At 41.1% G+C, this 23,415-nt stretch overlaps 2 protein-coding genes across 2 annotated transcripts in view; both read left to right on the top strand.

Moving 5' to 3' along the window:
• The window catches only part of LOC138977883 (uncharacterized), an 88,678-nt gene extending 73,450 nt beyond the window's left edge, over positions 1–15,228 (top strand). The window contains exon 4 of the mRNA XM_070350498.1: positions 15,023–15,228. Coding sequence (XP_070206599.1) covers positions 15,023–15,033 — 11 coding nt within the window. The 3' untranslated portion in view covers positions 15,034–15,228. The remainder of the gene's footprint in view (positions 1–15,022) is intronic.
• On the top strand, positions 226–8,044 carry LOC138977873 (uncharacterized). Its single transcript, XM_070350482.1, has 2 exons — positions 226–2,307; positions 3,653–8,044. The coding sequence occupies exons 1-2, from the start codon at positions 676–678 to the stop codon at positions 4,655–4,657; spliced, it is 2,637 nt and encodes an 878-aa protein (XP_070206583.1). The 5' UTR covers positions 226–675; the 3' UTR covers positions 4,658–8,044.
• Positions 15,229–23,415: the final 8,187 nt, after the last annotated feature.

Genomic DNA, 23,415 nt, shown 5'->3' on the forward strand with positions numbered 1-23,415 from the left:
GGTGATAATTATACCTGAGTCAATATGCCAAATTATTTTCAGCAAGTAATACGCACTGCGCTTCAACCAATCAGACCCCGCGGCTTGTTTTCAAACCTGTTGGTTGGAACACAGTTTCGTTTTGTGCACCTCAGCCCTGGACACTTCTGTCGACCTACGTAACTAATTCTGAAACACACACACTAACACACACACACACACACACACACGTACGTAAACACAGGTGTGAGGGGCGTAATTCGATATTATCAGCGGCTTGATAAAACTCTTCGCCATTACATCGGCAAGCACAGATAAACACATGATACACGAGGTCAAATTGTGACTACATGTTTCACCTACGTAGCGTTTTTTGTTTAACGATAACAACATCATAGAAATGCTATATTAGGTTAAAGTAGACTGCATAATCCTTAGTTTGAAGGGAATATATATCAGTAAATGCCAAGAACAGAGTGCAACGCAGAAAAAAAAGGTTGGGGACATTGTTCGATAAGTACATTTCGATGCACACTGCACAAAGGCTACTGAAACTAGTAGAATGGTTTCTTGCTCTATTTGTGGGCATATCGCCTGACTGCGCAGAGAAGATCAAGTGAGTGAGTCAGTATTCCCTACCTTCTGCCTCATTTCGTTGAAAAAAGCTTTGATCAGAATTACTTGCCCGAAAACCTAATGGAGTCAGTCCCTCACTGTGAAGATCATCCGACTAAACCGTTAATTTTCATGTGCATGGCATGTGACGAACTGGTCTGCAGTCGATGTAAGAAGGCTGATCACGAGGGACACAAAACACGAGACGTCGACAAAGCAGCACATGACTACAAGAAGCAGATTGCTTCAAAGCTCAAGAAGGTCAAAGTAGCCATAAGCAGCACAACAAATGAGCTCCAGGAGGCGCGCTCGTCCTACGATGCTTTTGGAGAATCTCTTGAATCCACAAAAGAAGCGATTGAAGATCGAGCAGGTATGGTAAAGAGATTGCTGGAAGAGTACGTTGCAGAAACATTGCAGTCGGCACACGACCTTGCCGAGGAGCACGGGCGTGCAGAGCTGTGTGCACGCATCACCAACCTAGAAATGCAGGCAACTATTCTTCAAGAAAGCAAACAGCAGATACAACAGGCGATGAAAGCAAAGAATACACACTACGATATCATCGGACGAAGGTCTCTCCTGTCGACACTGTCAGCAGCGCCTGTTTCACACACATCACTGAGCCAGGCCTACGTCTTCCTCCCAGCTAAACCTTCCGGTCAGTGGAGAGAGGAGTTGAAACGCTTCGTTGGTCTGCCAAAAGTGGCATACACAAGCAGTGAGTCATCAGACATGGTTTTGTCAATCAGAATGACTGTTCCACACAAAGTGCAAGCACTTCAAGTCCTGAGTGATGGGAGGGTATGCGTTGTGTTTTCAGACAGAGCCATTGCCCTTCCCGCTAATGCTGCGGATGCTGGTACACTTGTCCTGGGCATTTACAACCAAGATGGGACATTACTTCAACAACACAGACTGGACTCTGCTTTTCAGCAGCCACGGCTGTCATCAACATCCAACCGCGAGGTGGTTGTGTTCTGTACTTTGACTGGCACCAAGAAAACTGTTGATATTGGTTTGATAACGACTGAACAAAATAGCGAGCTGAAAGACTTTCTCTGCTGCTTTAGACCAGAGTCGCCAAAAAAGTTCACACTGCGAAGCCTGTCGACATCAAAAGCAGAAACCCACAAAATCTTCGAAGTTGGCAGTGACTCTTCCACGGGTTTGTTCAGTGTGCTCACAGAAAATCCACAAACTGTAGTTGCCCACAAAAGTGGGCAATACTTTGCTGTTATTCAGTATTGCACGGCTATACCAGAAGCAGAAGACGCAAAACTGGCAGCGAAGTCTGCATCCACACCGAGCTTATCTATTTTTGGTGGATCAAAAAAAGTGTCAGGAGCGAAGTTGCACACACCTCAAGCTTCGGTTGCTGTGTTCAAACGACCACAGGAGCCTACCTCAAAACCACAAGAGGCTCTGACAACATTCAGACCCCGCGAAGAACACGGCTTTCATCCGACTGACGTGTGTTTCTTCTGCCGCATTGATCGTGATGTTCTTCTTGTGGCAAGTGCTGCTGGCGTCTATAGTGTAGACTATGAAGCCGGTGGAGATTACAGCGTGTTTATGTCCCTGAATTCTCATCTGCTGCAAAAACCAGGAAGCTTCATCACCTCTCTCGCCCAAGACCACGATGGATGGCTGTGGATTGGGTGCAACAACGGCAACGTTTTGAGTCGTCTACATGTGGAACAAGTGTCAAACGTAAGTATCTAACAATATGTATTCATAGGTAGTCATAAGAATGCAACTGACATTATTCTCCCCTCTGTTGTTTTTTTCCTTCTGTAAACTGGAAGGGGTGTTTATTGTTCGGTAAACACCCAGCAACCAAACAATAACCACCCAGTAAGCCCGAATTCTTGATGCCTCATGGGTTGAGAAGCTACACTTTGTGGGCACTACTTTTAGCGACTGAAAAGTTCGGAACGCTGAATTGTCCAAAATATACATCTCTGGAGTAGTCAATACAAGCATGCCGCATTTAAACTAACAACTACAGGTTTGAACACCCGCAATCCAATATAAAATCCATGAGTTTGGTTGTTTTCTGCATCAAAATGTACCTTGTACAAACCATCGGCGCGAGCAAGTAGGCATATAGCTCTACCTACAGTCAAACAGTCTAAAATATTTGTGTTACAATGTTATGCATGCGTCATCCAGACTCACATTGCCATTTTATGTTATTATATATTATAGGTCATAAGGCGTTTAGTACATTTTTAGGCATTTGATGCATGCTAAAAACTGTTCTGATATGTTAACCGATAATACCAATCTCAAGCTACAGTCGTATATAGAAAATACTACATGGCTTGCTGTGTCGTACCAGATTTACACGAGTTGCTTTTTTAAATATTGAACTGCGAGCCATGTTGTATTCTGTTTATCCTACATATTGTACTTAGGTGTATTTTACTCAAAACGTCCCGTAGTCGAGGCGTCCAAATTGAAGACGCATCTTTTGGAACCACGATCTCTTCCAAAGCCTGTGCAATCTTTGACGTCAAAGCAAATAAACGTCACTCTAGAAAGTGAAGCGTGACGTGCAAAGTTCTAAAAATTCTTCCACGGGAAACAGCAGGGCAAAAGTATTTCCATAATGACGTTTGTCTCGGTGACTTTGGCATCAAAACCAGTTGAAAAGCAGGTCCTTGCCTGACTCGTTGGACACGAACTCATTTACATGGTATACACACGTGTGGATTGAACGATATTGTTATCTCATGAGTGTTCTCTCTCACGTATGTAGGATAAAACTATATACGAGTTCACCAAAAGCCCCATGTCATAATGGCAGTCTTATGACAACCTGGTTATACAAATAACGAGTAAATATATATGAATTTTTAAAGGTTGAACTATTTGGTCACCTATTATATTAGAATGTTTGTTGTCTTTTTTTTCTCCCCGTCACTGTGCCACGGCAAGTATACGTCATCACGTTCGAGACTTTGACTATATCAAACCTTTGCTGCTAATGTTTTATTTCAGACCTCGACTTTTCAAAGACTCTGTTAAAATGGTACCCCATTGTTGTCTACAGCATTACCTGCTGCCGAAAATGCGGGACGCAGTTGGACTCGACGATTCTTGTGATTCCAACAGCTCTTTTGAGTCTGACGTCGCTGATGATGATGTGGAAAGTAGCGGTCAAAGTACGTCAGCAGCCACAACCACTTCTACAGACACAACGTCAACCTCTGAGTCTGATGCCTTTGGAACAGCTGTACCCATGTATCACGGAAATGTCATCGCTTCAAGAGCAGCAACAACTACACGTTCATCGTCATTTTTGTCGGGTTCACGTCGTTCCTTTTCCTCGGAGAACGATTTTGAGAAGGAAATACGTCCAAAGTCTGCGGATGGTAGTTTTCAATCAGAACTTGCCGCAAAAGTTCGAGAGCGCGAGATGAGAAAAGTAACAGCAGAGGAAATCGGTAAAGGTAGTCAAGCTCAGAAAGGCTTTCAGTCACCTTCGATGACGCAGGTCGGAGACAACGCTTTTGATATGACGTCACCGCCAGCTAACCCTTTTCGTCGACCAGTTGAACAGGCCACCATTAGCACGACGCCATTGCCACCTATCTCTTCTTCTCGACCGGCGGAAGCTACTGCACTTAGTACAACGTCACCGTCATCTATGTACTCTCCTCAATCAGGGGGAGATGCTACTCGTAGCAGGTCAGCACGATCCGTCTTCTCTTCTCGACCTCCTCCCCCAAAACGCCCACCCCCACGTCCTCCTCTTTCTCCTTCTCATAACTCGCCTCATCGTCGTCATCACCGCCCGTCCTTGTCACCAGAGGTCGTTTCTGAGAGCGATGGAACTGTCCCAGCCGCAAGGCCCATGACTGGCAGCCTCGCGGGAAGAGCTGTTTGGGAGCAATCTGGCAACACAAAGGCCGGTGCTAGATATGAAACAATTGACTTGTATCAAGAGGGAGGGAATCAACTGCTAACAGCAGCTAGACAGGCGTTAAGAAAGGTCTCAATTCCCACCAAAACAGAAGAACCCCAAAGTACCGTCACCCACACACCAAAAACCTAAGCCCCCTCACTGGCAAATAAGGCTCAACAACTAGTAGAGTCCTCAGTACTTGATACATCTTTGAATACTTCAAAGAAGACACACGATATGAATTGTTAGTTCTTGAACGTTATATGCTCTCTGCAACTTTTTTCTCACGTAAAGAATTGTAACGGTTTTGTCTTGCTGATTTTTCGTATTGTTTTGTTTTGCTCTTTCTGTCTATTCAGGTGTGTTTTTAGTGGTGTGTTTTTTAAAGATAGATTTCGTATCATTTTAGCGATTCCTTTGCGTTCAAACTATATATGTTTAGGATATTATGAGGTATTTCTAATATGCTGACTATTAGTAAATGATAACAGACATGTCGAGAAAAAAGATATCAAGCATGAGCCTTCAGGCTGTCATATGCCTGTCAGTCAAAGCATTCACGTGACCTGGATCAGCCAATCACTCACCTTACGTGATGAATATGAACAGGTGAAATGCGTTAACACAACACTCTCACAAGATAAACCATGTTGAACATGCGTTTCGGTTGCTTCGGATTTTCTTGTTGAACAGAGAGCCACAGATTTAGAACCGACTCCAGACGGATGGAAAATGACCTAAAGATACATTTGACATAAAGCGAGTGACGCAATTTCACTTGATCTTTCAGAATTTTGAAGATTTATTTTTCAAGTGAGCGGGTCGGCATTGCACACTCAGAGGGTGGGTGGTGCCTTGTTCCGTAAAGCACCCACCGACAAAACTCGCTTTTCTGTATTTTTTAGATAAAGAGAGTATTTATTATCTGACAGCATTTGAAGTGTCATTCTTTAGAATAAATCACGCTGATATTGTTGATTTAAATTTTCACTTTGTCTTGTTTGTTTTTTAGCGTGATAAACAAAAAGGGTCCCTGCCTGAACGTTATCACATTTAGAGGGTCACCTAGAATCCGTCCTGATTGGTCAAAAAGCCATGGGGCACTGAATTGATAGCAACATTTACAAAATAAATCTGATCACTTTTGGCATTTTCATTTAAAATGCAAATAAAATCAGTTTTCTTGTAAATAAAATCTGTGCATTCTTTCCAACCTTCCATCACCTTTTGGAAATGGAAAATAAACGTTCGAGTTTCCAATTCATTGCAGACCTCAAACGTATTCATACATCAACTTTCGTCAAGCAATCGGCGTCATCACTTCGCATAACTTATGGTCTCGGTATTTTGTTGGCCTTGTAAAATGAACCTCAATGCTAACCGAGACTAGATGATATTGTATCAATGCGCCTCGCCTGCAGCAAGCAGATGAACCACGGCTTTTGTATCTAGTGTTCATCGAGAAATGATGACCGGTAATTTTTAATGAGTTTGGGCATTCTGACCAATCACACAATCTGTTTCATTAAACTGTGACTGGCTCTGTCTCCACCTGCCAGCCTGAGCTTGCCGACATAAATCTTTTCTGAAGCCAGTAGCTGTAAACAAACCTGTCTACTAGACCTAAATGAAGCTCAATCGTCACTGACCAAATGTGCCAAAGGATGTTGAGTATAACTATGATATGTATAATTTTATTCTACAAAGAAAGAAAAAAATTAACACCGAACAAAGACAGAAAACGCGATCACTCAGAGCATCCCGAATCACAAACTGTCAAACATAACAAAACACAGGATTCATTGAAACTGATCACATGATGTCCAGGTAACCCACACAGTTCCTACTACACTTTCTTTGTCACTATCGCAGCTATTGGGACTTTATTCTGGAGAAAAAAAAACCCAATCCTCATCCGAAGGATCGTCAAGTTCTAGCATACGGAGAAGGTTGCTTTTGATAAAAAAAATTTCTCCTCAAAAATTGCGCAATATCATTTTGGATTCTGATCAGAGTTCCCGTCGCGATATAACCTTCGTGGTTGAAAACGACGTTAAACACCAAATAAAGAAAGAATGATCAGAGTTTGGCAAACCGAAGTACTAAGCATGGGAAGTAACTTTTAAACATCCATACAATCGAAGTAAACACGAGTTTTCTACCTTAGACCACTATAGGTGCTGAACGACTGCAGGCGCCGCCCGGCAGTGCGCGACGCGCGGCTAAAAAGTATGGAAAGCCGTTTGGCTCATAACCATTACACGTGTAATAAAACATAAATACACGCGTAATAAATGATTAATACACGTGTATTTATTTCTTATTGCACGTGTAATTTATCTTTTTTCTTATGCTATGGAATAGCATAATGATTAAATACACGTGTAATAAATATTTCATACTAGTGTAAGAAATGATTAAATACACGTGTAATTAACATTTCATGCGCGTGTAAGAAATGTTTAAATACACGTGTAACTATTTATTACACGTGTATTTAATCATTTCTTACACGTGTATGAATCATTTATTACACGTGTATGAATCAATCATTACGCGCGTATTAATTATTTAGTACGCGCGTATGAATCATTTATTACGCGCGTATGAATTATTTATTACGCGCGTATGAATTATTTATTACGCGCGTATAGGTTATGAGCCAAACGGCTTTCCATAAAAAAGGATTGTATACGCGGCCCGTCAAGTAAGTGCTAAAACACCAACTTAATTGATTGAATTACAGTATACTTTGGTGATATGTCACCATCTGTGTTAGTTCAATCCTGAAAAAAATATGGTATGGTAATATGCGAATCAGTTTGTATTAAAGACTGCACATAATGCATTGTATTCAAACTGTGTTGATGGTCAAAAACCCACCATTCGACATAACTCACCAAATAACAAGGACACAGTGTGTATCCATAACATCGTCTACAATAAAACAAATACTACATTGAATTAAATCTTTACAAAGGAGGCATTTATGTTTATATTGTATATTAATATTGTTTCAAATTCCATTTTTTCTCCAATAATGCAGATGTAAAACCACACTTGCAAGAACAAAATGTGCTTATTGTCAAACCAGGCCAACACCTATTTCCAAAACAACGTTTTGCAATCATTCGTGGCAACCAGCTTCTTGAAGGATGCATTGGAATCAAAACAGAATAACCTAATACCTAAACTTGCGAGAACATTTCTTAGAATAACAGATCAATAATTGATCGTCGAGTTTTGCAGACCAACAATGCAAAAGACAATAGATAAATTGTGCATATCCACAACAGTATTCTGTATTTTAAGATTTGCTGAATGCCTATCGATTGCATTTGGTTCTTTAAATGCCTACCGGATAATTGAGGAGAGAACAACTACCAACTACCAAGCACGGAGGATATCTTTTCGCTAGAAAAGAAGCCAGGAGCATGAAATAAAAAGTGGTCTTTATCCCGGGCTCTACCCTTATACTTGCTGTAACGAAAGGTTGTTCTTCCCATTAATTAGTGAATAGATGCGATCGCACAATAATGTGTGTGTTTGTGTGTGTGTTTGTGTGTGTGTGTGTGTGTGTGTGTGTGCGCGCGTGTGTGTGTGTGTGCGCGCGCGTGTGTGTGTGTAAGTGTGTGTGTGTGTGTGTATGTGTGTGTGTGTGTGTGTGTGTGTGTGTGCGTATGTGTTTGCGTGCGTGTGTGTGCGTGTGTGTGCGTGTGTGCGTGTGTGTATTGACCTCAGAGACAGTCCAACTTCCAACGTGTTTATTATTAAAAATAGGGGCTGTTTCAGTCATATGAGCTACGCTTAGCAACTACTACATTGTAGCAAGGAAAGAGTCTTCAATAGCAAACGTACCTAGTTCTTTTCAGCCTACGATTCAAAAAATAGGCTGGACTCTTTTCAGTGCTTTGGCTTAAAGCCAATTTCCGTATGACTTAAAGGGGTACTGTCTACCTACAGCAAAACAAACAAATGTCATTCAGTCAGCAAGCGCACTATAGCCCAATACAGTACTGCGGAACGAGTCTTACGCTCACGCTGAAATGTGGTTTTCCATTTGTGTGGCGTTTAAATCATCTTTTGTTTTTTAAACGTGTCAAAAAAGTGACGATGCGTTATGATAGTTCCACACCCGACATGCGTTCAAGAATGACTTTGCTGTATTGTGTAGTTTCAAAGGACGCTAAGGGGCTCCGCTCTCATATATGTAACTTCAGCAGGACCGACGACGCACTGCAGTTTATCCCAGCCCGCTACTCGTTGCATGAAAGGAAAACAGGCTAAGTACTCGTGAAATCCCCATCGCAGCATAAATAATAGGCCGTGCGTCGTCTGTGCCGCTGAAACTGCGCAGGTATATTCTTCCCCTAACCGGACTCATTGTACACTGCTCTTTATCGAACCATTATAGGAAATAAGTGAGCGTGAGCTGGTGGAAATCGGCGTTACTGGTTACTGCCGATAATGCCACAGCCCAGCTTTGAATTTTTGAGAAAAGAACCGTGAAAAGCTTTCTTAGGAAATTATTGATCACTCTTCTATCGACAAGCGACAAGGCAAGCACACGAATATAGGCATTTTACGTCTTGTGCACCGCACGTATGGTGACATAATACATGTATCAGCCGTTTAAGTCGAATGTTCTGGCACGTTTTACTGCCATTGTAAATCACATTTGTGCACAGAAAAGCGAACTGAACTTCAAACCGGGCAAAGCTCTCTTATCCATGCAGCCAGAAGGAATTTGTGAGGACGTTAAAAAAAAGAATTAAAAAATGGCCAGTTCGACAGTTGAATGCCGTCCTTTTCAAACCGAAGACCAAAAAACGGACCTAGTTTTTATTGTCGAGGAAGAGCAGGTATACTTTTACAAGGCGCTTCTAACCTTCTCGTCTGACGTGTTTGAGCGAATGTTTGCTTCAGACTTCAAGGAAAAACAAGTCGCGTAAGGCGAAAATACAATATTTAGTCAAGTAGCTGTCGAACTCACAGAATGAAACTGAACGCAACGCAACGCAGCAAGACCGTATACTCGTAGCATCGTCACTCCACCGCCCGTGGCAAAGGCAGTGCACGTGGAATTGACAAGAAGAGCGGGGTATTCGTTGCGCTAAGAAGGATAGCACGCTTTTCTGTACCTCTCTTCGTTTTAACTTTCTGAGCGTGTTTTTAATCCAAACATATCATATCTATATATTTTTGGAATCAGGAACCGACAAGGAATAAGATGAAAGTGTTTTTGAATTGATTTCGAAAAAAAAATTTTGATAATAATTTTTATATATTTAATTTTCAGAGCTTGTTTTTAATCCGAATATAACATATTTATATGTTTTTGGAATCAGCAAATGATGGAGAATAAGATAAACGTAAATTTGGATCGTTTTATAAATTTTTATTTTTTTTTACAATTTTCAGATTTTTAATGACCAAAGTCATTAATTAATTTTTAAGCCACCAAGCTGAAATGCAATACCGAACCCCGGGCTTCGTCGAAGATTATTTGACCAAAATTTCAACCAATTTGGTTGAAAAATGAGGGCGTGACAGTGCCGCCTCAACTTTCACGAAAAGCCGGATATGACGTCATCAAAGACATTTATCAAAAAAATGAAAAAAACATTCGGGGATTTCATACCCAGGAACTCTCATGTCAAATTTCATAAAGATCGGTCCAGTAGTTTAGTCTGAATCGCTCTACACACACACACACACACAGACACACACACGCACATACACCACGACCCTCGTTTCGATTCCCCCTCGATGTTAAAATATTTAGTCAAAACTTGACTAAATATAAAAACCAAGAAAAATTCCGCTTCCCGGTAAAACGTTGACTGGATTTGTGACTTTGCTAAAGCAACTGCACCCTCAGTACTCATGGACAGCTATTTCAGGTAAGAACGTCACTCCGTTTGTCAACCTGTCTCTATGACCACATGTGTGTGTGTGTGTGTGTGTGTGTGTGTGTAAGTGTGTGCGTGCGTGCGTGTGTGCGTGCGTGCGTGTGTGTGTGGATATATGTAAGTGTGTGTGTTTTATTGTGTGTTTGTATGCACTTGGGTATGTGTGAGTGTGTGTGTGGGGGGGGGGGGGGGGGGAAGATGCGTGGGAACATCTGTGTGCGTGCATGTGCATATGTATTCTTCTGTATGTGGGTAAGTGTGAAAATGTGTGTGTGTGTGTGTGTGTGTGTGTGTGTGTGTGTGTGTGTGTGTGTGTGTGTGTGCAGAGTTGGCAGGGTTGGTATAGTTAGTTAGTTAGTTTGTTGTTGCTTTTTGGGTCCAGCGGACGGGGCGGGGATGTAGCTCAGTCGGTAGCGCGCTGGATTTGTATCCAGCTGGCCGCTGTCAGCGTGAGTTCGTCCCCACGTTCGGCGAGAGATTTATTTCTCAGAGTCAACTTTGTGTGCAGACTCTCCTCGGTGTCCGAACACCCCCGTGTGTACACGCAAGCACAAGACCAAGTGCGCACGAAAAAGATCCTGTAATCCATGTCAGAGTTCGGTGGGTTATAGAAACACGAAAATACCCAGCATGCTTCCTCCGAAAACGGCGTATGGCTGCCTAAATGGCGGGGTAAAAAACGGTCATACACGTAAAATTCCTCGTGCAAAAAAACAACAACACACGAGTGTACGTGGGAGTTTCAGCCCATGAACGAAGAAGAAGAAGAAGAAGGGTCCAGCGCTGCGGACCATATAGGCCAAATCAGGACCCCATAGGGTTGGTATGTGCATGTACATATTACATGTGTTTGCAAATGCGTGCGTGCATGCTCGCGTATATATATATAATTATGTACATTCGTATGTCTTCATGCTTCTCTGCCTGACAGTCTGTGTACACGTTGCAGAGGAAGACCTAGAACCCCTACTGTCGCTTGCAGACGAGTACAACGTGGAACACGTGAAGCAGAAGTGCGAGCACTACATCGGAGAACAGATCCAGTTCTCTCTGCCCATGGAGTGTGTGATGAAGTACCTGTGGCTGTGCGAAGTCTACAAGCAGCTCACAGACCACCGTGACCAGCTGTTACGACTAGCCGCCGAGAACGACGTCCAGATGTTGCAAGCCTGCTCCTACTACAGTCGTCTGGAGGGTGACACCCAACGTGAGCTTCTGACCGCACGGTGCATCTTACTGCAAGCAAATAGTGTAGGGATACACTCTTTCCTGCAAGGCGGACACTCTCTGAGTCAATACGATCGTGCCATGAGGGTTATGAAATCTGCCCTCCGCGGCTTGCCCTCTAGTGATATGACGCTACCTGATGAGTGTAAGGAGAACGGTTATTGTGTTCCCTGCCTAGATCCTGCACACATCTGTTCACCTTTTGGGGCACAAGTAGCTTGCCGATGTAAACATGACTTCGTTCCACTTTCAGATCTTAAAAGATCATTCTGTCAAATGTGCACGATGTCGAAAGTCGCAGAAATTATTAGAAATCTACATTTTCTCTTTCAATCGCCCAGTGGGCAAACTAGCAATCTTTTCGACATTAATTTCGACTTTTGAAGATATGGGCAGCTAAATCAACAAACTTCACTGTTTAAAGGTAACATTTTATTGCTGAAAAAAATTTGAGGGGCGAGGTAAGTGACAAATGGGATACAATATTCAAAACAAAGTGCAAATCTTTGGATACTTATTATGAATCGCATGGAGAGTGTCAAGGGAACATTTGGTGGTGTTATTGTATGATTACGGTACCCATGAGCGATCGTGGAATCACTCTTATTTATGAACAGTCTCTTAATTCCTATTGAAACAGTCTGACGGAAGAGCAGACTCTCCTATTTGCATAGGTATTATTAGTACTTTGTTTTAGAGACTGACAGTGGTGCTGTGCGAGAGATCGTATGCTGACGCCCCTGCTGTGTAGTTCAGTGGTCGAGGTTGACCTTGCCAAAGTGTTGATGAACGTTAATTAAGCGACTGGTGCGAGCGAATGTGTTTGTTGGGTTGTGGAATGATAGTGTTTTGTTAATCATAGTGATTAGTTTTAATTTTAGTGGCCTGCGGCAAGAGGAACATGACAGTGAACTTGTGTCAGAGGACAGAGAGGAATGCTTCGGCAGTGTCGGATTATACTAACTTCCAGGACTTTCGTAAAGTTACTCAGAGGATGTGTCGGTGCCGAGGACATGACTGTGTTGAGAACAAGGATTCTGATGGAAGTGTACTGTGTGTAATAACGGACTGTGGTATTCTTCGGTGTGAGATATTCTGTTGTGTTTATCTATGATAAAGATTAGTCAATGGTGAAATGTTTGAACTGTTTATTCGTTGTGTGCCGTAGGTTTTGGTTGAGCGCGTGTTATCATCATCCCGTACGCATGTGTATGATAGTGTGTGACTCAGTGTGTAAACATGTACGAATGAGTGTGTGAATGCAGAAACCCCATGCACGAAAAAGCAAACACCGGACCACAAAGTCAGCAAGCTCAACAAATTCCTTGACAGAGAGTGTCTCAAGAAGAAAAAAAAGAAGAAGAAAAGATAATAATAGACACAAAACAACAAAATAGAACAGACAACAAAGGAAAACAGTCGAACCAAGCAACATACTGGCAAAAACGAAATGAAAAGTCTGCAAACAGGCTTTATGTTGAGACCTCTGACATGTGAACAAAGCAAATAATAAACAAAAACATCAAAGTGTCATGAAGGATTCCCTTGTGCACTTATTTGGCGGTCTCCCAACAATGCATACAGTCATGTTAATGCATGCATGCTGCCAACGTTCCATTTGAGTATGACCGATGGCGTAAATTTGCTATAGTCATGTTAACACATAAGCAAAAATCAAACGTTTTTGCGGTTTTCCACATATAGCGATTATTGCCGAATGCTTCTGAAAAAAACAATCGTGCCGTCACGCATGACTGGTCATCGCTGAAGCACGGCAACCATCAAGAAATTGTTAAGCGTGTTTACATGACTAGCAAACATACACTGAAATGACACATTGGCAGTACTTGTATCATTTTTGTGTAGGCATGCGGCGTCATGAATTTGTTGGATGAAATCACATAAACCTATGACGAGTTTTAAAACTTTTAACAGAATGTTCCTTAACATCTAAAAAAAAAGAAAAGAAAAAAAAGAATACATGTTATAATCATATATTTTACTTGAAGTACGTCTCGTATGTAGGTATACATTCCTGAAAGTTTCAAGGCAACCCACATGGCCTTTGAAAAAATACAGAGCCTTATGTCATTGTATCCCTGGGGGTATCCTTATTTGAGTAGCTGTCACATTATCCCAGTGAAACTAATCCTTGATCCAAAAACTGACAAGTAAAGTGCCTTTAATGTCAAAGAAAGCTAAAATTAAATTATACGTCTGACTTCTGCAGCGGATTGATATTGCGCAAATGGTAACTGCAGAGAATAATTATGTAGATGTCGAGAGAGCAAGGAGTTTCAGAAGCACAGGCACTCGACACGAGGTGGGCGGGCTAGACGGTCGTCTCTACTACAGTTATAGTAGTAGCCTTGAGAGCTTGTCAGGCCCCGCCCACTTTGATCCCGCCACGTTCGTGACGAGTGCCGGTGTTTCAGAACAGAGTCGGCTGCGAAGTGTATCAGATTGGTTTTTATATTTAGTCAAGTTTTGACTAAATATTTTAACATTGAGGGGGAATCGAAACGAGGGTCGTGGTGTATGTGCGTGTGTGTGTGTGTGCGTGTGTGTGTGCGTGTGTGTGTGTGTGTCTGTGTGTGTGTGTAGAGCGATTCAGACTAAACTACTGGACCGATCTTTATGAAATTTGACATGAGAGTTCCTGGGTATGAAATCCCCATACGTTTTTTTCATTTTTTTGATAAATGTCTTTGATGACGTCATATCCGGCTTTTCGTGAAAGTTGAGGCGGCACTGTCACGCCCTCATTTTTCAACCAAATTGGTTGAAATTTTGGTCAAGTAATCTTCGACGAAGCCCGGACTTCGGTATTGCATTTCAGCTTGGTGGCTTAAAAATTAATTAATGATTTTGGTCATTAAAAATCTGAAAATTGTAAAAAAAAATAAAAATTTATAAAACGATCCAAATTTACGTTTATCTTATTTTCCATCATTTGCTGATTCCAAAAACATATAAATATGTTATATTCGGATTAAAAACAAGCTCTGAAAATTAAATATATAAAAATTATTATCAAAATTAAATTGTCCAAATCAATTTAAAAACACTTTCATCTTATTCCTTGTCGGTTCCTGATTCCAAAAACATATAGATATGATATGTTTGGATTAAGATCACGCTCAGAAAGTTAAAACAAAGAGAGGTACAGAAAAGCGTGCTATCCTTCTTAGCGCAACTACTACCCCGCTCTTCTTGTCAATTTCACTGCCTTTGCCATGAGCGGTGGACTGACGATGCTACGAGTATACGGTCTTGCTGAAAAATGGCATTGCGTTCAGTTTCATTCTGTGAGTTCGACAGCTACTTGACTAAATATTGTATTTTCGCCTTACGCGACTTGTTTTTCATTTGCCAGACACACAGTGAACGCGGATAGAGAACGGGCAAATTGCTGGTTTACTGTCACACACAGACTCTTCGACTGTAGTAACAGGAGTGTAACCCTTTCGCTACCTGTATGACGTCAACTGACGTACTTGGTAACTCAGTTTCTCCAACGGGGAACAAACCGTTCAATAAACAACAACAGAAGAAGAAGAAATAAACAACAACAACAAACAATTTGTGTGTGTGCGTGTGTGTGTGTGTGTGTGTGTGTGTGTGTGTGTGTGTGTGTGAGTGTGTGCGTGCTCGCGTGTGTGTGTGTGTGTTCTAATCAGTCCAGAACTACGTGTAGGCGTTGCTTGAGTTTCAATCCATTTTCCTCTTTGTTTTCTTTTCTTTACTTTTTCTGTTCTTTTTTTATATTTAGTCAAGTTTTGACTAAATATTTTAACGTAGAGGGGGGAATCGAGACGAGGGTCGTGGTGTATGTGTGTGTGTGTGTGTGTGTGTGTGTGTGTGTCTGTGTGTGTGTGTAGAGCGATTCAGACTAAACTACTGGACCGATCTTTATGAAATTTGACATGAGAGTTCCTGGGTATGAAATCCCCGAATGTTTTTTTCATTTTTTTGATAAATGTCTTTGATGACGTCATATCCGGCTTTTCGTGAAAGTTGAGGCGGCACTGTCACGCCCTCATTTTTCAACCAAATTGGTTGACATTTTGGTCAAGTAATCTTCGACGAAGCCCGGGGTTCGGTATTGCATTTCAGCTTGGTGGCTTAAAAATTAATTAATGACTTTGGTCATTAAAAATCTGAAAATTGTAAAAAAAAATAAAAATTTATAAAACGATCCAAATTTACGTTTATCTTATTCTCCATCATTTGCTGATTCCAAAAACATATAAATATGTTATATTCGGATTAAAAACAAGCTCTGAAAATTAAATATATAAAAATTATTATCAAAATTAAATTGTCCAAATCAATTTAAAAACACTTTCATCTTATTCCTTGTCGGTTCCTGATTCCAAAAACATATAGATATGATATGTTTGGATTAAAAACACGCTCAGAAAGTTAAAACAAAGAGAGGTACAGAAAAGCGTGCTATCCTTCTTAGCGCAACTACTACCCCGCTCTTCTTGTCAATTTCACTGCCTTTGCCATGAGCGGTGGACTGACGATGCTACGAGCATACGGTCTTGCTGAAAAATGGCAGCTACTTGACTAAATATTGTATTTTCGCCTTACGCGACTTGTTTTAATTTTCTTTCTTTCTTTTTTATCCATCGGTTTATTTATTCATTGCGTTTGTTTGTGTTTTCTTTTAATGCATGTTGTGGACAATTCGTGGTTTTGTTATCTCAGAAGCAACATTAAAACGTTGGTATGGTGAGTTTCAAGGTCAATTTCAAAAATACCAAGGGAGACAACTTTAGATACTTACTAACAACATTCTACCGAGAGTTATGTCCATTACTTTATGCTTTGACAGATTTAATTTAGACTAAGTGCATATCGCCGCCCCACCCCCGCCACCCCCTCCCCCCTCACACACACACACACACGCACACACACGCGCGCGCACACACGCACGCACGCACGCACACACACACACACACACACACACACACACACACACACACACACACACACACACACACACACACACACACACACACACACTTCCCGTTGAAAGTAGGGCCAACGACTTCTGAACTTACTACTTGTCCTCGAAATCGTAAACACTGAACATCTGTCAAGAGTGTGTCCTTGTGTACAGCTTCAAAACACAGCTCAGTCTATACACCCCTTTTAACAAGTACAGCTGCTTTTTGCAAGTCTTGTTTTTTGCAACAATGTCCACAGCATAGATGAATGTTAATTGTGATTATGTTGTGGCAGCACAACTATGAGCACGTTGTACTTCTTGTTGCTTTGTATTTGCTGCTATCCTGTTGTCAACAGCCAATGTATGTTTTACATACACACACACACACATATACATACATACATACATACACACACACACACGCGCGCGCGCGCTTATAAACACACACACACACACACACACACACACACACACACACACACACACACACGCACACACACACGCACACGCACACATAAACACAAGACACACGAGCGCGCGTTCGCACACATAAATACACACACACACACTCACAAACAAACACACATATTGACTAACTGACTAACTAACTCACTAACAGACTGGCTGGCTGACTGACTGACTGACTGGCTGGATGGCTAACAAATTAACTAACTAACTAACTAACTACCTTACCTACCAACCAACCACCTAACTTCCTACCTAACTACCTAACAACTAACGACATAACGAACTAACTAACTACCTAACGTACGTATTGTGCGTCTGTCTGCGTGTCTATGTGTGTCTATGTGTGTCACGTCTATGTGTGTCTGTTTGTGTCACGCCTATGTGTGTCTGTTTGTGTCACGTCTATGTGTGTCTGTTTGTGTCACGTCTATGTGTGTCACGTCCATGTGTGTCTGTTTGTGTGTCTGTCTGCTTGTTTGCCTGGTACCACCTTGCCCCTTGTGGTATGCTATGAAACTCAGTTGGCACGTTCTAGTATTAGTACACCATAGTAATTTCGTATTGTTTTATCTACGATCCATTAATTGTTTCTACATTGGCAAGTGTTTGATAACCTACCAATAGACAAAAAAAAAAAAAAAGAAACAAGTCGCGTAAGGCGAAAATACAATATTTAGTCAAGTAGCTGTCGAACTCACAGAATGAAACTGAACGCAATGCCATTTTTCAGCAAGACCGTATACTCGTAGCATCGTCAGTCCACCGCTCATGGCAAAGGCAGTGAAATTGACAAGAAGAGCGGGGTAGTAGTTGCGCTAAGAAGGATAGCACGCTTTTCTGTACCTCTCTTTGTTTTAACTTTCTGAGCGTGTTTTTAATCCAAACATATCATATCTATATGTTTTTGGAATCAGGAACCGACAAGGAATAAGATGAAAGTGTTTTTAAATTGATTTCGACAATTTAATTTTGATAATAATTTTTATATATTTAATTTTCAGAGCTTGTTTTTAATCCGAATATAACATATTTATATGTTTTTGGAATCAGCAAATGATGGAAAATAAGATAAACGTAAATTTATATCGTTTTATAAATTTTTATTTTTTTTTTACAATTTTCAGATTTTTAATGACCAAAGTCATTAATTAATTTTTAAGCCACCAAGCTGAAATGCAATACCGAAGTCCGGGCTTCGTCGAAGATTAATTGACCAAAATTTCAACCAATTTGGTTGAAAAATGAGGGCGTGACAGTGCCGCCTCAACTTTCACGAAAAGCCGGATATGACGTCATCAAAGACATTTATCAAAAAAATGAAAAAAACATTCGGGGATTTCATACCCAGGAACTCTCATGTCAAATTTCATAAAGATCGGTCCAGTAGTTTAGTCTGAATCGCTCTACACACACACAGAGACACACAGACACACACACATACACACACACACACGCACATACACCACGACCCTCGTTTCGATTCCCCCTCGATGTTAAAATATTTAGTCAAAACTTGACTAAATATAAAAACAGAACACACTCATCATGACTGTTGTTATCTCCACAAGAATGCATCTGTACTGCCTTGTTGATTCAGAAACCCCAAAGTAAAATCAAGAACGACGAAGCCTGATTAAACAATGCAGTCGATCACAGAAGCCACAAATTAACAATAAGTCGCGTGAAGCAATATCAAAACGTTTAGTCAATATGTCGGCCTGAAACTAAACAAGTCGCGCAAGGCGAAATAACAACATTTAGTCAAGCTGTCGAACTCACAGAATGAAACTGAACGTAGACCACATACTCGTAGTTTTCTCAGCCCAGCGCTCGTGGCAAAGGCAGAGAAATCGACAAGCCATGCAGAATAGTGCGGTTGTGGTCGCGCTGAGCAGGATAACACGCTTTTCTGTACGTCTATTCTTTTTAGCTTACTGAGTTTGTTTTTAATCGAAACATATCACATCTATATGTTTTTGGAGTCAGGGACCTACAAGGAATAAGATAAAATTGTTTTTAAATCGATTTCGGAAAAATAATTTTAATCATAATTTTCATATTTTTAATTTTCAGAGCTTGTTTGTAATCCAAATATAACATATGTATATGTTTTTGGAATAAAAAAATCACGAAGAATAAGATGAAATTATTTTTGGATCGTTTAATAAAAATATAATTTTAATTACAAGTTTCAGATTTTTAATGACCAAACTCATTCATTAGTTTTTAAGCCACCAAGCTGAAATGCAATACCAAAGTCCGGCCTTTGTCGAAGATTGCTTTGCCAAAATTTCAATCAATTTGATTGAAAAATGAGGGTGTGACAGTGCCGCCTCAACTTTTACAAAAAGCCGGATATGACGTCATCAAAGGTATTTATCGAAAAAATGAAAAAAACATCCGGGGATATCATTCCCAGGAACTCTCATGTCAAATTTCATAAAGATCGGTCCAGTAGTTTAGTCTGTATCGCTCTACACACACACACGCACACACACACACACACGCACACACACACACACACACACACACACACACACACACACACACACACACACACACACACACACACACACATACACCACGACCCTCGTCTCGATTCCCCCTCTATGTTAAAACATTTAGTCAAAACTTGACTAAATGTAAAAAGGCAACAATGAATACCAGGGATCAGTCATGATCGAGACTGGCACGGTTTGGTTAGCCGAAACCCGAAGAAAGGGACGGATCGAGCCGGTTAATTTGCATGAACTAATTTTCTATAATTTTGCACCACATTGTCAGAGTAAACATGACAGATCTATATTTTTTTGGATCAGGGAATGATAAAAAATACCATTCAATTTTTGAATTAGAATATCATTTAATTCAATAAACAAACTCATCAAAATAATATTGTTTTAAGCTTACAAGTTGAAATGCAAAGATTTCTTGACCAAAATTTTAATCAATATGAAAAAATGAAACAAAACCTTCCCGGATATCATTTAGAAGAATGTGTATGTAAACGAATGAAAATGTGTGGTGCAGTTTTCCTGTATTCTCTCGAAACACACACACACACATACATGTATACACAAACACAACCACCCTAGTCTCGATTCCCAGTCTGTGTTAAAACAAGTAATCAAAACTTGACTAAATGTAAAACGAAAAACAGAGAGAGAGAGAGAGAGAGAGAGATAGAGAGAGAGAGAGAGAGAGAGAGAGAGAGAGAGACAGAGACAGAGAGACAGAGACAGAGACAGAGAGAGAGAGGAGGTATTACACACCGCTACGACCGAAGAGAAGTTAAAAATAAATTCCTGTTGTGCAGCGGGATAAAGTATTCCCTCATACCTCGGAGATATACCTTCACTCGCTCGCAGCGACGTCACGTGACATTTTAGATGGTGGAACAGAATGCTGTCGCTTATCGGCACTGGGTGCAGTGCCTTTGTAGGGCACTTGCACTATTGCACTACAACGGCACTGGGTCCAGTACCCGCTCCGGCATCGAAGCATTTTCCACTAAAAAGTGCACAAAATTTGACCTATTTCGTCGCCTATAGAGGACGGAAAGAATGTCATTTCAATGGTGTGATAACATTCTTTCCGTCACGTGACGTCGCTGCGAGCGAGTGAAGGTATATCTCCGAGGTATGAGGGAATACTTTAACCCGCTGCACAACAGGAATTTATTCTTAACTTAGCTTCGGTCGAACCGGTGTGCAATGGGTGGAGGGAGGGAGGGAGGGAGGGAGGGAGGGAGGGAGGGAGGGAGGGAGGGAGAGAGAGAGAGAGAGAGATAAGGGAGATGGAGAGAGAGAGAGAGAGAGAGAGAGAGAGAGAGAGAGAGAGAGAGAGAGAGAGAGAGAGAGAGAGGAGAGAGAGAGAGGGTTTCCCTGTAAACATGAAGAACAGCTTCAAAACGAGATGAGTAGAACTAATCGAATATATCTCGCGATCGATCTCACCCTTTTCCTCATTAAACAGAAGGATGCATCAATTATTGACAGTTATACTTAGATTGACGGCTGTGTGTCTATGGTTAGCTGCAAAGCGAGAGAGGGAGAGAGAAAGAGGGAGAAAGAGGGAGAGAAAGAGGGAAAGAGAGAGAGAGAGAGAGACAGATAGAGATAGCCAGAGACAGATAGAGACAGAGAGAGAGGTGGGGTTGGGTGTGAAAGAGAGAGTGAAAAAAGAGAGAGAGAGAGAGAGAGAGAGAGAGGGTATGGAGGGACAGAGAGGGACAGAGAGAGAGAGAGAGAAAGAGAGAGAGAGAGAAGAGAGAGAGTGAGAGAGAGAGATAAAGAGATAGATAGATAGATAGATAAAGAATGAGGGGTAGGGAGATAAATGGAGACAGAAATAGAGAGAGAAGGTCTAAATTGACATGCTCACTCCTGCAATGACACACACACACACACACACACCACACACACACACACACCACACACACACACACACACCACACAAACACAACTACCACCATCACCACCACCACCACCCCTGGTTTTTATATCAAAGACGGTTGTCCATCGATCCAGTGCCTCACTTGCCCCTTTCAACCAAGCTAAGCCTGTTACGACAACGCTCAGCGTGACAACACAATAACACCACCGCTATTTCTTTGTCTTCTGTAGCCCTTTTTGTAAAGTGAAGAAAACAAAAAGACGAAAACTTAAAACACACAGAAAACCTAAAAAGTAATTTTAATTAGAATGTTCAGATTTTTGATGACCAAACTGAGGAATTATTGTGTAACCATCCAAGCTGAAATGCAATACAAAGGTCCGGGCTTTGTCGAAGATTGCTTAACCAAAATTTCAAGCTATGTGATCGAAAACTGAGGGTGTAACAGTACCGCCTCAAATATCACAAAAAGCCGGATACGACGTCATCTTATTTTATCGAAGAAAGGAAAACATGGTCTGGGGATATCATACCACGGAACGAAATGTGAAAATCGGTCAAGTAGTTTTCTCGGACCCGCTCTTCACACACATACACACACACACACATACGTGTCTGAGGGGGGGATCTCTGGACATTAGCCGCAAAGAAAAATGTGTTATATCTGGACTTGTTTATTGCTAAAGCTACAGAAACGGAGTGCGAGTATAAACATGTGTCGGACTTTAAGAATACTTTTTGAGAATTTTTTTTTTTTAAACACTCATTATTGAAAGTTACACACCCAAAAATAGAGATTCTGAAACACGTGTTATATCTGGACATCCGCCACCTAAAAGTGAATGATAGCCGGACATAATTATGACCGGAAAGCTGTAAATACTATCAACTTTATCAAAATAGCGTTACATATGCGTGGTAGTACAAAAAAGCTACCAGTAATCCAGAATTATTAAAAAACAAAATAGGAGGTGGGGGGGGGGGGGTAATTTTTTTTTTTTTTTTTTTTTTTTGCGCATGAAAAGACTTAAGGCCATATTCTCGTTACAAAACCGGGGGGGGGGGGGGGGGGGGGGGGTATTTTTTTTTTTTTTTTTTTATTTTTTATTTTTTGTGTGCATGAAAAGACTTCAGGCCGCATTTTCGTTACAAAACCAAAGCTTTGTTAAAAAAAATAAAAATAAATAAATAAAAATTTTTTTTTTTTTTTTAAATAAAAAAAAAATTAAAAAAATTTAACCTAATAAGAATGTTTGTTAGCATGAATTAAGGTCGTGTCGCAATTTTTCAACCAAGACAAAAAATTTTATTTAGAGAATTATATTCGGAATAATTTTCAATCTTTTAAATTTGTGTGTGTTAAAATTAAATGGCGGGATGGGGTGTTGGTAACCAAACCAACACTTTATTTCGCAAAGCTAGCGTGCGCAGCTAGAGATTGTATTCTTTGATTTTGAATTTTTGTTTGTTTGTTTGCTTAACGCCCAGCCGACCACGAAGGGCCATATCAGGGCGGTGCTGCTTTGACATATAACGTGCGCCACACACAAGACAGAAGTCGCAGCACAGGCTTCATGTCTCACCCAGTCACATTATTCTGACACCGGACCAACCAGTCCTAGCACTAACCCCATAATGCCAGACGCCAGGCGGAGCAGCCACTAGATTGCCAATTTTAAAGTCTTAGGTATGACCCGGCCGGGGTTCGAACCCACGACCTCCCGATCACGGGGCGGACGCCTTACTTCATTGTCTGTTTGATATGAGGATCGATACTTGATCTTTTTATCGTGCTTTAAAAGATTCAAGGATTGTTTGCGTTTGCTTGATCACACTAAACGGACTGGGTGGCCGAGTGGTAACGCACTTGCGCTCGGAAGCAAGAGGTTGCGAGTTCGACCCTGGGTCAGGGCGTTAGCAATTTTCTCCCCCCTTTCCTAACCTAG

The sequence above is a fragment of the Littorina saxatilis genome, linkage group LG1 (assembly GCF_037325665.1).
Source record: "Littorina saxatilis isolate snail1 linkage group LG1, US_GU_Lsax_2.0, whole genome shotgun sequence".
Taxonomy (NCBI): domain Eukaryota; kingdom Metazoa; phylum Mollusca; class Gastropoda; order Littorinimorpha; family Littorinidae; genus Littorina; species Littorina saxatilis.